Here is an 18375-nt window from a genome sequence, read left to right on the forward strand (position 1 = left end):
TCATGTGTGAATGTAGATGCAAAATATTCATTCAGTTTGTTTCCTATCTGAGCAGGATCATCAACAGTCGAACCATCGATATCAAGTGGACCAATCAGATTCATTCTCTTCCTTTTAGAATTTATATAAGTAAAGAATTCCTTGCTGTTTTTCTTAGCATCTTTTGCCAAAGATTTCTCGTCATTTGCCTTCGCCTGCCTTACCTTCTTTGTGACCTGATTACAGACTAGCTTATATCTGCCATAGGCTTCTGAGTCACTTGATAATTTATATGCATCCCATGCATTTTTCTTCTCTGTCACTAGGCTCATTAGTTCATTTGATAACCATTTAGGGCTAAACCTTGAATAATATTTCTTAATAGGTATGAAACTTTTAGTAGCATCCACGATTAATTCCTTGTATGCTTCCAACTTAGAATTTACTGTTGTAACATCGTCAGTCGATCCCACTGTACAGAATATAAAAACTGCTGAGACCACTGTACTCACCTTTACGGAAGCAAAAACCTTTTCCTTTACCCCTGATGGTAATTATATCTTTAAGTAAATCCCACATTAGTACACTGATCACCGCCACCTAGTGGTTCCTTTATCTGCAAATTCTTTATACACGAATGATCACTGCTGATAACCAGATCAAGAGTATTACCCTCTCTGGTTGCCTCTCGAACATGCTGCTGCAGAAAACAATCATCCAATAAATCCACAAAAGTCTTACTAGTATGTGTGAGTGACCAACCCACAAGTTCCAGTCAATAACTGGGAAGTTAAAATCCCCCATTATAAGACATTCTGATTTATTAGCCCACTATTTCTCTGTACAATTGTTCATTGTACTCATTCAAGTCATTAGGCCTATAACACACTCCTACTCTTATTTTTGCTTTTGCAGTGCTTATGTCGCACCAAACTGACTCAACAGTGCACTGTTCATCTATATCAACTGGATGCACTTCTTTTGATTTTATGTTTTTCTTAATTAACAGCATAACACCTCCTCCCTTCCTATACTGTCTATCCTTTCTGTACATATTGTACACCCTAAATTCCAGTTCTGCATTTCTTATATCTGTGTGACACCACATCTCTGCTATCAGAATAATATCCACCTTTGACAGGTTAGGCAGGTGAAGGCAGATTACCAGAAATCTTTGGTCAAGGATGCTAAGATAAAGAGCAAGGATTTCTTTATTTATATAAACTCTTAAAGGAAGGGGATGAATCTGATTGGTCTACTATTGATGATCCTGCTCAGATAGCAAACAAACTGAATGAGTATTTTGCATCTACATTCACACATAAGGAGTTAAGGTTTGAAAATGCCAGAAGGTTATCAAATTGTAGCAGGGTGCTTAATGATTTTGTGATAACTGAGAGCAAAATGGAGGAGAAATTGTTGAAGTTAAACATAAGAAAGCACCTTGGGTGGATGAGATCTATCCAATTATATTAAAGGAGGTGGCAAAGGAAGTACGCAAACCCTTAGCCATAATTATGAGAGCATCCTTGGACTCGGGGGAGTCCCCATGGACTGGAGATGTGCAAATGTATCCCCAATTCAGAAAGGGAGATCGAAGTGTCACAAGTAATTACAGACCAGTTAGTTTATCTTCTGTTCCAGGTAAAATAATGGAGTCACTGGTTAAAGATGCATTGCAAGATCATCTAGACAAGACTGCAGCAATGATTCAGACACAACATGAGTTTAAGGGAAAGTCTTGTCTGACAAATTTGATTGGTTATTATGATGTGGTTACAAAGGAACTGGATGCAAAATATAATTTTGATATCATATATTTGGATTTCAGGAAAGCTTTTGACACTGTTGCACATGGAAGACTACTGTACAAATTGGAGCAGAATGGTATTAAGGGTAAGTTGCTACAATGGATAAAAGGATGGTTGAGTGGGAGAAGGCAAAAGGTGGTAATCAATGGGTGCTGCTCTTTGTGGACTAATGTTATTAGTGGAGTCTCACAAGGTTCAGCGTTGGGTCCACTGTTGTTTTGTATATTTATCAATAATATTGATGAAGGTATATCAGGCTTAGTGTCAAAGTTTGCAGATGATACAAAGGTTTCAGGGTTGTTAATGACAGTAATGGCAGTGTGCTACTGCAACAGGATCTAGAAAATTTGGGCAGATGGTCTGAGAAGTGGCAACTGAAGTTTAACCTCTTGACAAATGCAAAGTACTGCATATGGGTAGAAGTAATCCCAGAGAAACATACCAACTGTGAGGTGCTACACTTAAGGTGGTAGAAAATGAAAATACCTAGTTGTAATTGTGCAGTCAGATATGAAGTTTTCTGAGCAATGCAAACAGGCAGCCAGGGCAGGTCATTGGGTTTTGTCAATGATACAAAGGAATTTTGCTAATAGGGAAAAGGAGGTGATTGTCCCTCTGTATAAGGCAATGGTCAGGTCCTGCCTTGAGTACTGCATACAGGTCTGGAAGCCGCCTAATTTTAGGAAGGATGTAGATTTGCTTAAGCATGTACCGAAAAGGGCAACAAGATTGGTGAGGGGAGTGAAGGCATCCTCTTACCAAGAGAGGATTAAGTTCTGCAAATTGCAGCAGCTGGAGACTAGGCACCTGCGTGGTTGTTTGTTTGTTTGTCATTTGGTTTTTAGGAGCATTAGCAACTAAGGCCATATTGCTCCAGGAATATGCGGTGGTAATTCCCTGACCTTTCCGCATCCTCCGTATTTGGTGATGTTGGGCTCAAACCCCGGTCTAATCAAGAAGCGTGTACTATGCACTGCTGCTGCTCCTTCCCACCTGGCTATGGAGGCGCACCTGCGGGGTAATCTGATTGAGGTGTATAAGGGCTTGAATGGGTTGAGCACACTGAATTCTGATGAGATTCTCCAACTTGTTCAGATTATGAATAAGGGGGCATAAATTCAAATTAAGGAAAGACAGAGGTAGAATAGATGTGCAGAAATTTGCCTTTATCCAGCGGGTGGTTAATTGCTGGAAAAAACTTCCATCTGTCATTGTGGAAGTTGATAGGCTAAATAAATTTACGGAGGAACCGGACAAACATTTAGAGGGAATGGTTGTGTGAATTTTTTTTTTTTTTTTTGGCTGATGCTGCATAAGCTCATACACTTGCTTTCTTGCATCACATGCCACTACTACTACTACTACTACCTGTCATTTCTATTTAAATACAATTTAGTGAAATTATTGTGGCTTTATATTCAACCATTAAATATAAACCAAGTCAATAATTTTATATTCTTTAATGACTTAAATACTTCCAGTAAAGGAAATAACTGTTAAGTAATTCTTAAAAGCAATATCCTTTAATCTTTTTATGCACCAAAAATTCATACAATACAACTAAATTTGAATTTAAACTATAAAAGGAATTAAAGTACAAAAGTTTTATAGAACGGCATCTTTATAGGAAAAATAGAGGCCATGTTTCAAAATACAGAAACAGCTAATCCAAGTGAAAACACAGTACATTATGTTGGTTATGCTTAAAAATAACTTAAATTAAATTAATGTAAATAAAATAAGATTCCTTGTGTTTTGGAGAACCATATCCCCTTATTTTGTATAATAAAAGATTTTTTTTATTTTTTTAATATTAAACTGAAATAATAATGAAAATCATTCTGGATAATTATTCTATATATTGCTGTGAACTTAATACTAATAAATAAACATAAAAAAATTCTGAAATGCATGGAATCTTATTTTATTAATAAACTTATAGACACTACACTACACTATTATATCAAATGAACTCTAAACAATAGTTTTATGCTTCCACAGAAGAAAGAAGACAAACAAAAGACTGAGCTCATTATTCCATACATTTCAGGTATTAGTAGCATCATAGCAAAAACAGCAAAAACCCAAAACATCCCCACATTGTATGCAGGAATCCAATCTCTGAAACAAAAACTATCCAGGAACCAATATCAACCGTTTAACCCTAGAGGCCCCATGTACCTTATCCAATGCTCATGAAACTCAACCTGTGTCAGAGAAACATATAGAAGACTCAACAAAATGATATGAGAATACAAGGAAGACACTTGACATGGCAGAATGAAAAAAGGCCAAAACAACTGCACACACCCTTTCCTGCAGAGGCACATGGAATTTCTCCAACACCACAGTTCTAACAACAGATTCATCATACTTTAGAAGAACCTTCAAAGAAGCCTATTTCATGAAATGTTTCAGAAGATCCATAATCAACAAGAAGCAAGAAGTTAACTTCCATAACACTTATTACAACCGATTCCATACAGATATCCTGAAGAAGTTCTCAGCAAAACGAAGATCCCAAATGCTTAATAAGGAAAAGTAAATCCAAGGAGTCCCAGTAAAAATTAAAATAAAAATTAAATTTTATAGGGGCATTATAATTTAATTTAATGTAATTTTAATTTAATAGTAGTACAACAGAATAAATTATTAAATACTCCATATGTATTTTGAGCCATAACCCCTGGCTTGTAGCCATGAAGGGTGTTGTGTATGGCATGTACTTTTTGTATGCAATAACGAGTTATATTGACCTAATAATCCATAACAGATTAAAAATTTAGAAATATCCATAGATTTATTCTCAAGTGGTCCTCACCCCTTAACCTTGGAACCATCCTAAACTACCTGAATAATATATCCCTGTGCCCAAAATCCCTCAGGTTTGCCCTGCAACAACTTCCCCCATTGGCTACACCAAGTTAACTGCGACCTATATAAACAGTCAAGTCCACTCCTTCCACCCCCAAGCTTCCCTCCCCAAACAGACCAAGGGACTCCACTCCTGGATCGTGTTAACAGGTAAGCCCTTCCAAATGATGTAGAGAGTAACTCTAGACATTTTTCATAAACTATATTAATTAATTAATTAATAATTTAATTTAATTTATAAGAAAAAGTATAATAACTATACATTTGTATATGTAAAGGAGTATAGTATAATTAGAATGCATTGTATTGTAAATAATTAAATATCATTATCAAATTGAAAATTTATAGTACATTCCTCAAACAATGTTCTATAAGATGGGAAACAAGGAGTTCATGAAACATAGCCATAAATAGTTTGTTGTTGGCACTGAGGTGGATCAATTCCTTTAAATTGTATCATTATGATAATAAATTACTTACTCTACCAAGATATTGATACAATTGATACTCTACAATTGATAGTCACTGCACAATATAATTGTGCAGTGTCTATCAATTCATTAACAAAATAATGAACAATCACATAGACTTCACCACCCATTTTATTTTAGTCATATTAATTAATTAAAATTATTTTTATTATGCACATCCAGTGCAGAATAGCATATTTTTTCCCTCATATTCTTTGATTTTAACTTTTTAATTAGGAAACTGTAATGATGTAATTATTATAAAAATGTTAACAAGTATTCAGTTTTCATGAAATTGGAACATTTGTTACAATATTCTGAAAATGAACTAACAGTACTGAAACACAAGATATGTGCTTCAAAATGAACTAAGAAAAAAAAGTAAACCTTTTCATTTTTTGAAAATCACTATTAGACTTACAGGTGAATACACCACAGCATTTATCCATGCTTGGTGGCGTCCTTGTTCGGTCAATTTTTCTAGAAATACCTTCCTTGCTTGCAGCAATGCTAAGTTAACTTCCATTTCACAATGACCTATTCTCTGCTCAGTTTCTTGAAGTGCTGTAATATATTCCTGCATACTGTCTCTTAAGGCACACATCTGAAAATACACTACGTTCTCAGTACCAAAATATTATTTAATTTTCATTATTTTGAATATTGTATCAATTAAAAATTTTATTTCAGAATAGTATTAGTAACAGATACAACGAAGTGAAACAACCCTTCTTTAAATCTATCTACTTCAACTATCCATTAGGTGAACAGTTTGAAACAGATTTCAAAAAGATGTGGATAGTTAGAATAGATTTCAAGAAGTTTGAATAGATTTATACTCAAACTATCTGCAACACTAGGTGGAAGTTAATTCCAACAATCAATTACTCTGTTTGAATGAAAATTTCCTACATCTATTTCAAAACCACTTCTTTCAATTTAAATTCTTATTGCTTTGTTATATAAGAATGAGTAAAGATGCCATCAGCATTTACTTTATTTAATCCTTTTAAAGCTTTAAACACTTCAGCAGGTCATCTTGAAGACATTTACTTTCCAACTTTTACTTTTCTGAACTTTCCAACAAATTTGTAATGAACTAGAGACTGTAGTTTACAGAACCCCAGTCTTCTTGGTAAGAATATCCTTTTGTGCTGTGAATTAATCTTGTTGCTCTTCATTACACACACTTTGCAACAGACTTATGTCCTTCCTAAAATGAGATTTTAAACCTGTATGCAGCACTCCAGATGTGGCCTCAACACTACTTTATACAATGGCTAGGACATTGCTAAAGTTTCTGATAGACAGAAAATTTGACTCTGCTGGCATAGATCTGCATATCATTGACAGAAACATGAGCTATTTTAGCAGCTTGTTTGCACTGCTCAGAATTTCATGTCCAACTGTACAAGTACTACTACATCTGTTTCAAACCCCTCTATTTAGTTTATCTAGATTTTGTGAAACCACATACTCTGATTATAGTCATTAACCACCATGCCCACATTTGTATTGTCAGCAAATTTTGACATGAAACTTTATTGGTTGGTTTGTTGTTGTTGTTATTATTTGGTTTTTAGGAGCATTAGCAATTAAGGCCATATTGCTATGGGGGATATGCGGTGGTCATTCCCTGACCTTTCCGCATCCTCCGTATTTGGTGGGCACAGGCTCGAACCCCGGTCTAATCAAGAAGCGTGTGGATCAAGAAGAAGGCACCTTGGTTTGTTGTTTAAGGGTTTTATGGCGCATTAGCATCTAAGGCTATAATGTAGCAAGTCTCCACTAATGTTATTAGTGGAGTCCCCCAGGGTTCAGTGTTAAGTCCATTGTTTTCTGTATTTATTGATGATATTGATGACGGTATATCAGGCTTAATGTCAAAGTTTGCTGACAATATGAAGGTGGGCAGGGTTGTTAACGCCACTAATGACAGTATGCTGCTGCAACAGGATCTAGAAAAGTTGATCAAGTGGGCTCAGAGGTGGCAACTGAAGTTTAACATTGACAAATGTAAAGTACTGCATATGGGAAGCAGTAAGCCCAGAGTAACATATCAACTGTATGGTACTACACTGACAGTGGAAGAAAATGAAAAGGACTTGTGGGTAATTGTGCAGGCAGATATGAAGTTTTCTGAGCAGTGCAAATGGTCTGCAAGAGTAGCTCATGGTGTAGAAAAATATACAGGAATTTTTCTAGCAGGGATAAAGCAATGGTCAGGCCACACTTTGAGTACTATATACAGGTCCTTCCTAATTTTTGAAAATTAAAATGCCTGGAGACTAGGCAAGCGCGAGGTGATCTGAATGAGGTGTATAAAGCCTTGAATGGTGTGAGCATGTTCAATGCTGATGGTATTCTTAGTCTTGCTCAGAATAATAGCCTGAGAGGGCATAAATATAAATTGAGGAAAGACATTTGTAGGGTAGATGTACTAGTAGTAGTAGTGGCATGTGATGCAAGAAAGCAAGTGTATGAGCTTATGCAGCATCAGCCAAAAAAAAAAAAAAAAATCACACCATTCCCTCCAAATGCCTGTCCAGTTCCTCCTTAAATTTATTCAACCAATCAACTTCCACAACGACAGATGGAAGTTTGTTCCAGCAATTAACCACCCGCTGGCTAAATGCAAATTTCTGCACATCTATTCTACATCTGTCCTTTCTTAATTTGAATTTATGCCCCCTTAGGTTTGTAATCTGAACAAGTGGAAGGATCCCATCAGAATTCAGCATCCTCAACCCATTCATGGCCTTACACACCTCAATCAGATCACCACGCAGGTGCCTAATCTCCAGCCACTGCAATTTGCAGAACATAAGCCTCTCTTGGTAAGAGGATCCCTTCATTCCCCTCACCAATCTTGTTGCCCTTCTCTGTACATGCTCAAGCAAATCTACATCCTTCCTAAAATGAGGCCTCCAGACCTGTATGCAGTATCAAGGCATGGCCTGACCATTGCCTTATACAGAGGGACAATCACCTCCTTTTCCCTATTAGCAAAATTCCTATATATCATTGACAAAACCCCATGACCTGCCCTGGCAGCCTGTCTGCATTGCTCAGAAAACTTCATATCTGACTGCACAATTACTCCCAGGTCTTTTTCATTTTCTACCACCTTAAGTGTAGTACCATACAGTTGGTACGTTTCTCTGAGATTACTTCTACCCATATGCAGTACTTTGCATTTGTCAAGGTTAAACTTCAGTTGCCACTTCTTAGCCCATCTGCCCAAATTATCTAGATCCTGTTGCAGTAGCACACTGCCATTACTGTCATCAACAACCCTGCCAACCTTTGTATCATCTGCAAACTTCGACATTAAGCCTGATATACCTTCATCAATATCATTGATAAATATACAAAACAACAGTGGACCCAACACCGAACCCTGTGGGACTCTACTAATAACATTAGTCCACGAAGAGCAGCACCCATTGATTACCACCCTCTGTCTTCTCCCACTTAACCATCCTTTTATCCATTGTAGCAACTTACCCTTAATACCATTCTGCTCCAATTTGTACAATAGTCTTCAATGCGCAACAGTGTCAAAAGCTTTCCTGAAATCCAAATATATGATATCAAAATTATATTTTGCATCCAGTTCCTTTGTAACAACATCATAATATCCTATCAAATTTGTCAGACAAGACTTTCTCTTAACAAACCCATGCTGTGTCTGAATTATTGCTGCAGTCTTGTCTAGATGATCCTGCAATGCATCTTTAACCAGTGACTCCATTATTTTACCCGGAACAGAAGTTAAACTAACTGGTCTCATGTCACCCTTCGATCCTCCTTTGTGAATTGGAGATACACTTGCACATTTCCAGTCTGTGAGAACCTCCCCTGAGTCCAAGTATGCTCTCATAATTATGGCTAAGGTTTGCTTAGTTGCTTTGCCACCTCCTTTAATATAACTGGATAGATCCCATCCACACCAGGTGCTTTTGTTATATTTAACTTCAACAATTTCTCCTCCAGTTTGCTCTCAGTTATTACAAAATCATTAAGTATCGTGCTACAATTTGATAACCTTCTGCCATTTTCAAACTTTAATAATTCCTCATGTGTGAATGTAGATGCAAAATACTCATTCAGTTTGTTTGCTATCTGAGCAGGATCATCAACAGTCGAATTACCGATGTCAAGTGGACCAATCAGATTCATCCCCTTCCTTTTAGAGTTTATATAAGTAAAGAAATCCTTGCTGTTTTTCTTAGCATCTTTTGCCAAGGATTTCTCGTAATCTGCCTTCACCTGCCTAACCTCCTTTGTGACCTGATTACAGACTAGCTTATATCTGCCATAGGCTTCTGAGTCACTTGGTAATTTATATGCATCCCATGCATTTTTCTTCTCTGTTACGTCTCATTAGTTCATTTGATAACCATTTAGGCCTAAACCTTGTACAATATTTCTTAATTGGTATGAAACTTTTAGTACCATCCACGATTAATTCCTTGAATGCTTCCCACTTAGAATTTACTGTTGGTAACATTGTCAGTTGATCCCACTGTACAGCATTTAAAAACTGTCGGAGACCACTGTACTCACCTTTACGGAAGCAAAAACCCTTTCCTTTACTCGTGATGGTAATTAAATCTTTAAGTAAATCCCACATCAGTATACTGTGATCACTGCCACCTAGTGGTTCCTTTATCTGCAAATTCTTAATACATGAATGATCACTGCTGATAACCAAATCAAGAGTATTACCCTCTCTGGTTACCTCTAGAACATGTTGCTGCAGAAAACAATCATCCAATAAATCCACAAAAGTCTTACTAGTGTGTGAGTGACCAATCCACAAGTTCCAGTCAATATCTGGGAAGTTAAAATCCCCCATTATAAGACATTCTGATTTACTAGCCCACTCTATTTCTCTGTACAATTGTTCATTGTACTCATTCGAGTCATTAGGCCTATACCACACTCCTACTCTTATTTTTGCTTTCTCAGTGCTTATGTTCACTGTTCAGAAGTGCACTGTTCAGAAGTTTGCCTTTAGCCAGCTGGTGGTTGATTGCTGGGACAAACTTCCATCTGTTATTGTAGAAGTTGATAGCTTAAATAGATTCACGGCAGAACTAGACAAACATTTTTAGCGAGTAGATGGGTGAAATGAGAAGGGTGTGTGTGTTTTTTTTTTTTTTTGGCTAATGATGCTATATAAGCTTGCTTTCTTGCATCATTGCTGCTAATACTAATGCTAAAAGTCAACATTAAACTTGAAAAACCTGTATTAATATTATTAATAATATATTAAAACTAGTAACCCCTTGTGGTATGCCATTTATTACATTAATCCACAAAGAGTATTAGTATATTTATGACCATGCTTTGTCTCTTATTACTTAGCCATTCCCCATAAAAGTGACTTCTCTAATGCTACATGAATTTTTATACAACTGTATACTTGTTATGGTATCAAAGGCTCACATCTGGTGAGTATGGGCTTGGCACATCCAGGATCCTGAGTTGGATACCATCATTCTTCTTTTTCTTGGTGATTCCCTTCTACTACTACTTCTCTCTCTCTCTCTCTCTCTCTCTCTCTCTCTCTCAGGCTTCCTTGCACTATATGGCTAATAATAATAATAATAAAATTATTCTTTGTATCCACATTTCATGTTATTCTCAGAATATGAGAATGATTGAAAGGAAGATATTATTTCTGTTATATATTATAAAAAAATAAGCAAACAGCCATCAGTCACCCAACAAACTCCTGTAAAAAAAGTATGGTTATTTTATCAATCAGTGAAATTTAAATCTATATCCAAATTTATTCCTGAATGAAATTCAAATATGGAGACAGAATTAAAATTCAACTCCTGACCTTAACCATAAGGGCTCACATCTGATGAGTATGGGCTTGGCACACCCAGGTCCTGAACTGGACATTGTCATTCTTCACTTTCTTGGTGATTCCTTCCTACTTCTGACTCACTCACTCACTCTCTCTCTCTCTCTCTCTCTCTCTCTCTCTCTCTCTCTCTCTCTCTCTCTCTCTCTCTCTCTCTCTCTCTCTCAGGGTAACTCAGATTTTTTTTTTTTTTTTTGGCTGGTGCAGCGTAAGCCTCACGCTTCCTTGCACTATAAGGCTAATAATAATAAATTGGCATTCCTTGACCATATTAAGCAACTAAGAACAGCTGGTTTCTAGAAATGAAACATCATGCATTTACTATCAGCAACTTCATGGTGCACTGATTAGACACTGTTATACAGATCACTTGCTTAATATAAACTGGATTAGTCCACTTCTGTTTATAAATCTGCAAGTATATTTGGTGTATGCTGAACTGGTTCAATCCAATACACAAAACCTTCAGTAGTTTTCATACTTCCCAATTCACAGCTCATATGCAGAAGCCTATGATCCCTCACAATCAGGAAACATCTAGAATTAAGATATATATACATATATAATCTATATTCACACATGAAGAATTTTTTAGGGCTGGGGATGCCAGAAATATATAAAATTTTAACAGGGAGCTGAATGATTTTGTGATAACTGAGAAGAAAGTGGAAGATAAATTGTTGAAGCTAAATGTAAAAAATGGTACCTGGGTTGGATGGGATCTATCTAAATTATATTAAGAGAGGCAGCAGAAGTGATCAGCAAACCTTTGTCCATAATTATGAGAGCATCCTTGGATTCAGAGGACATCCCAATGGATCAAAGATGTGAGAATGTATCCCCAATTCACAAAGGTGGATAAAAGAGTGACATAAGTAATTACACACATATTTTCTTGACTTCTGCTCCAGAGAAAATAATGGAGTCAGTGGTTAATGAGTAATGCAGAACCATCTTAGACATGAATGCATTTGTACTGCAGTTAGCATATATTTGTTAAAGGGTATTCTTGTCTGACCAGTCTGATTGGATAGTATAAAACGGTGACAAAGGAACTGGATGCAAAAATATTTTTGATATCATATACAGCAATACCTCACTTAGCACGGGTTTCACTATAACACAGTTTTCAATTAAGTTTAAGTCAAAAATTTACTGTACTTATTAAAATTCATTCAATAGCCTAGACACACTGTACATACTTTGTATATGCTGTGGTGCCAACTCTATTGTCTAACATGCACATGTGCCAATAGCTTCCCTCAGGCAGTCAGCGGCAACATGCAACAGTCTTCCGTATTCTTAATTCCATCCTGACGAGATGACATGATAGCTTTTCAAACTTTTCATTTCACCATTTATTTTTTTACCCCTTTAACTGTGAAACAATGAGTAAAAAAAGGAAAAGTAATGAAAGTAGAGAAGCTACTAAACCTAAATGGCTTACATTAGGAAAAAAACTTGATATTATCAAGTGTCATGAAGATGGTGCATTGTATGCTAAAATCACATGAGGGAAAATGGAGTGAATGAAGCATCAGTGCGAACAATTATTCAAAAGAAGGATCAGTATAAAGAGCAGGGAATTTCTACAGCATCATACATGACGAAAGTGATAACTAAGCAAAGAAGTTCACTATTGATTAATATGGAATGTCTTTTATTAATATGGATAGAAGATTCTAATCAAAAGAGAATTTCTTTGAGTCAAAACATCATTCAAGCAAAAGCCATGAGCCTTTATAACACACTGAAGGAAAAAGAAGACATGTAGAGGAGGAGGAGACTAAAGAAATATTTACAGCCAGTTGTGGTTGGTTTTTCCGCTTTAAAAACTGTGTTGGGCTTCACAAAGTGCATATCTCAGGTGAAAGTGCAAGTGCAAGTGCAAACAAAGAATTTCCCAGTGAATTGAAAGACATCACTGAAGAAGGTGGCTACAAGAACACACAAATTTCGACATCAACGAAAGTGGACTGTTATGGAAAAAAATGCCCTCATGAACTTTTTAAACTGAAAATGGAAAGGCCCAACCTAGATAAAAAGCATAAAAAGATCATTTAACACTTTTGTTGGGTGGACACTCATCTGGGGATTTTAAATTGAAGCATCAACTAGTGTTTAGAGCAGAAAAACCAACAGCTCTAAAAGGTTGAGTAAAAAGCACATTGCCTGTAATTTGGTGAGCCAATAGCATGCATTTCAAGAGAATTTACAGAATGGTTTACAAATTATTTTTGTCCAATGGTTGAACATTACTGCAAAGATGAAGGGATGGAGTTCAAAATTTTGTTGCTTTTAGACAATGCTCCAGTCTAAATTTCTCATCTCAATGACAATGTAAAAATATGCTTTTTTTCCACCTAACACTGTCTATCTCTTACAACCCATGGGTCAAGGTGTAATTGCCACATCAAGGTGTATTATCTGCAGTGAACTTTTTCTAAAGCAATTGAATGACTTCAGAAATGACTGTTTCACATAAAAGACTGCTGTACAAATCTGAGTAACTTACCTTTAATGCCACATTAAGGACAATTTACTGCTACGAGTAAAGGGATGTTTGAGTGAATGAAAACAGTTGTTATTAAAGGACACTATGGACATATGTTAACAGAGAAGTTTCTTAGGGTTCAGTGCTGAGCCCATTACTGTTTTCAGTATGATACTGGTGAAGGTGTAGCATGCCTAATTTCTAAGTTAGCAGATAACACGAAGGTTGGCAGGGTGGTTAATAACAGTAATCAGGGTATGCTATTGCAACAAAATCTAGATAAATTAGGCAGTTGGGCTAGGAATTGGCAATTGAAATTTAATAATAGCAAATGCAAGGTACTTTATATGGGTAGTAGTAAACCCAAATGAACAAACCAACTGTGTAGTGCCACACTCAGGGTTGTGGAGAATAAAAAATATCTGGAGGTAATTGTGCAGTAATATATATGAAGTCTTCTGAGCAGTACAGACAAGCTGCCAGCATAGCCCATGCATTTTTGTCAATAGTATATGGGAATTTTGCCAGTAGGGATAGGGAGATGATTATCCCCTATCCCCCCCCCCGAGTACCCCTGCAGTACTAAAGATGGGATCTTGAGTATGTGGTAATCTAGTATGCGGTACTCAAGGTCCCATCTTGAGTACCGCATACTAGATTATAAGGTTAAACAATCTGTTGGAGCAAGTGCAAAGAAGAGCAACAAAATTAAGGAGGGGAAGAAAAGCTTACCAGGAAAGGTTTCAGTTCTCTGCAAACTGCAGAGTCTAGGCACCTGTAAGGAAATCTGAGTGAGGTGTTAACGGCTCTGAATACATTGAGTAAACTCAATGCCAGTGGAATCCTCCCTCTTGGTCAGACTATGCACATGAGTGGACATAAATTCAAAGTGAAGAAGGATAATTACAGGATAGATGTGAGCAAATTTATCTTCAGCCAGCATTTGTTGATTGCTAGAACACCTGGTGTGTAGAAGGTAGTAGTTTGAATATATTCAAAGAAGAACTAGATAAATTGTGTAGAGGGGATGGAGAGGTGATATGCAAATCTTTGCATGAGAAGCATTCTTTTTCTCTTTTTTGTTTTGGATGATGCATTAAAAATCTTGATTTCAAGCATCATACATCATTTGCCATTACTAATACTAAACACTAACACAATATCAATTCAGTTAAATTTTCTGACTGTGGTCTTCTGCCAAAATGCTCTATTTACTGACCTCTGCTGTTTTACTCATCTTGGAAATGACGAGTAACACCTTTTTTTGTTTTTTTTTATGAAAACATCAAACACAAGATGTATTAGAACTTACAATACTTAGTACCATGCATGGTTTGAGGACTGAGATGAAAAAAGATATCTGTTGACATTAAACTTGAATTTCTGCAGATTGCAATTTTCAAGAAATACATATGAAGGGAGTTATTCCAGAAAACCGAACTTGAATGAATAAATGAGGAAAAAGAGAAGTTGATTCTGTCAGTTTGAAGTTGAACTGCGAAAGGATGCTGACTGGTTGCAGAATGTGTTCAGACTGTGCTTTGGAAGAGAGAGCAGGAATTATAGAAGTCAATTCAGATGAACAGTGCCCATGGAAATATCTGTAGAAAAGGCATGTGACAGACAAAGAACATCTATGAGGCAGAGAGTGGAGAAACTTTGTTAGAGATGAGTCATTAATTAACCTTTCTGCTATCTTCTGAATGGAATCTATAATCTTTAAGCCCAAGAGATCTGGTAACAATATTCGATGGGCAGATTTGAGATTTGTATAGAGTGAGCAGCTGTTTAGAAGAAAAGTAATGACAGGAGCGAAAAAGAAATCCAGTTTTTTAATTACCAAGAAACACTGTTCAAGGTTTAGGCCTAAATGGATGTCACATGAACTAATGAGACTCATGGCAGAGAAGAAAAATGCATCGGATGCATATTAATTAACAGGAGACACAGATTCCTATGGTAGACATAAGATAGTCTGTAATCAAGTGACAAAGGAGGTTAGGCAAGCAAAGATAGATTTTTTTTAATGAAAACCCCAAACGAGAGGTATTAGAACCTAGAGTACTTAGTACCGTTCTTGGGTTGGAGGACAAAAGAAGATGAAGAAGATATTTGTTGACATTAGAAGTGAGCTTCTGTAGACTAATTTTCAGGAAACACGTATGAAAGAAGGTTGTTCCAGAAAACAGCAGTTGAATGAATAAACGAGAAAGATGAAAAGTTGGTTCTGTGAGTTTGAAGTTGGACAGTAAATGTATGTTGGCTGGTGGCAGCATGTGTTTGGACTGTTTTGAAAGAGAGAGAGTGGGAATTATAGAAGCAATTCAGAAGAATGGAAGTATCTGTAGAAAAGGCATGCAGCAGAAACAGTACATCTATGAGACAAAGAGTGGAGAGACTCTGTCAGAGATTAGTCATTAAATAACCTAACAGTAATTAACCTAGAAGCCTGAGAGAGGTTTTGAGGGCACCGTCCCAGATGTGGGAACAATATTCCATGGTAGGGTGGATTTGCGATTTGTACAGAGTGAACAGCTGTTTGGAAGAAAAGTAATCTCGAGAGAGAAAAAGAGAAAACCAAGTTTTTTAGATACAGAAGAAGCAATATTTGTAATGTGCTTGTGCCAAGAGAGATTAAAAGTCAGGGTAATCCACAAAAGAGATATATCATTTTGCCTAGAGATCAGAGTGTCACCAAAGATAAGATAAGTATAGATAGGAGCAGAAGAATCCTTTTTGTGAGATATAAGAGTTTTAAAATGGTTGAAATGAACTAAGTATTACGTGATGTATCCCGAATGCTACCATATTCTATGAAACCTTTGGATGTTTTAAATTATTTGTGCCAAAATAACTTAATTACTTTGTATCCGAATACTGTTGTAGCTCTGAGAATTTTATTAACACTCCCTGGCTCTGTAGCTAGTGGGGAAAGAATTTTTTCCAAATTAAAATTAATAAAACACTACTTAAGAAGTTCAATAAGCCAAACAAAACTTAGAAATCTGTCATTAATTTCTAGTGAATCTACATTGGCTGCCACTCTAGACTACACATCCCTAATTAACGAATTTGCTAAAGTTAAAGTTAGAAGGGTAAAACTGTAGTAGATTGTTGTAGTTGATAGCTGATATCATTATTTTAAAGTAGTTTATATTTTCAAAATAAAAATAGTATTTGTACATTTTGTGCAGTTTTTTTTTTTAAATCACAATCAAAGGTTATTTTAAAGAAAAAACATTCAAGGGGCGGCATTTCGAAGACTTGTATCATACTGAGAAAATCTACCGCACGGCCCTGACTGGGTACCAATAACAATCACCTGATTTGACATAGTAAGTGACTGAACACTCTCACATTCATGCTCTCCCAGTCATCTGAGCACGCACTGCTTATTTAGTTTATTCCATTCCTAATGTTTTATGATATGTTTACATTTCTGTGTGTATGTACTTAGCTGAGGAAGGGGTTCGTTACCCTGAAAGCTTCTTTGTCATATTAAAATTCATTTAGTTACCGCATCCATGGTTCTACTACATTCTTCTTTTGCAGTATCTAATATATTTTATTTATATATATTTTTTAAAACTATGTATACCATATAATAAGCAAAGTGGTATTTCACATGACAATCTTTTAAACTAGAAAATTTCAAAAAGTAATAGATTCATGTTTATATTTTATAACTGATTTTTTTTTTTTTTTTTTCGGCAGAATTTTTTTTTTTTTTTTTTTTTTTTCAAAAATAAAAGGTGCAAAAAACACCATTTTTTTTTAATTAAATTTTTTATTAAGAAATAAAATGTCACATACAATTAGTATTGCAAACCACCATTAAGGAAAGATGAAATAGTGGTACTACCAATTCACAAAACTTAATTTTTTTCAGAAATTAAAAAGAAAATTGGCACATGGCAAGTGACCCATCAGTTCCTTTGGGAGTGTAGTCTAGTTCAGTTAATACTAATAATAACCTAGCGCTGCCATGTTAATACCAATTCAGAAAAGAACTCCTCAGTATTTCATAATATTTCAAAACATTATGGCAGAAATCCAAATTATTAAAACAAATTTGAACTAAGATGCAGAACAACTAAACACTTACTTTTTCCAACTGCCTGTGAGCTGAAATCTGATAAAGCCGGATGACTCCATCCAGCAATTCTATAACTGCTTTATAATCATCTTTTTCCTTTGTGAGGGGCAGAGTATTATGGTTAACTGATTCTTGAAAGTTATCTGTGGTATAATTATGAATAAAGAGTAGCAGTTATTCTGATATGCTTATTAAAGATTAAAATTCATTGTAACAGTATTGGTATAATCTAATTAAAACAGTTCCTTATTTCGGTCTTCATGTTGATTATTCATAGTAAAGAACTACAAGATTCTCTAGTAAGAATTACAAAGATAATATAAAGGATATTTATTTTGCAACATCTTTAAAGTTATCAAGTTTAGGATATATATCAACTACATTTAGGTTACAGAGGGGTATCTGTAACCCCTCCCTCAAAAATTGGGGGGGGGGAAGGTTACAGACAACCCTTGTATTAGCTCTCCATAAGGTTGTGTATGAAGAATTTCAGAAATCAAATAACATGCCATGGCTTGAAAATAATACATATAAGTTGACAGGGGATAAGAAAGTCATAACGTAACTCGGAGATAACATTCGATACCAAAATACATATATATATATCCGATAATTCAAAATAAAACAAAATAAAAACATAAGCCAGTAGTAATGGCAAAAAAGTAGAGCGAAAAATAAACATAAAAATAACGTAAAATAAACCAAACAGGAAAGGGAAAGTAAAGGTAATAAGACATAAACAGTAGCCAATTGTCCCCTATATAATTTAG

General features: G+C 35.7%; 1 protein-coding gene across 1 annotated transcript in view; it reads right to left on the bottom strand.

Annotated features, from left to right (window-relative positions):
• Kpc1 (Kip1 ubiquitination-promoting complex subunit 1) overlaps positions 1 to 18375 on the bottom strand; it is a 534039-nt gene that overhangs the window by 190345 nt on the left and 325319 nt on the right. The window contains exons 19-20 of the mRNA XM_090388154.1: positions 17615 to 17748; positions 5556 to 5738 (exon numbers count right to left, since the gene is read on the bottom strand). Coding sequence (XP_090244280.1) covers positions 5556 to 5738; positions 17615 to 17748 — 317 coding nt within the window. The remainder of the gene's footprint in view (positions 1 to 5555; positions 5739 to 17614; positions 17749 to 18375) is intronic.

The sequence above is a fragment of the Mastigoproctus giganteus genome, chromosome 13, assembly GCF_048544385.1.
Source record: "Mastigoproctus giganteus isolate SK-2022 chromosome 13, ASM4854438v1, whole genome shotgun sequence".
Lineage (NCBI taxonomy): Eukaryota > Metazoa > Arthropoda > Arachnida > Uropygi > Thelyphonidae > Mastigoproctus > Mastigoproctus giganteus.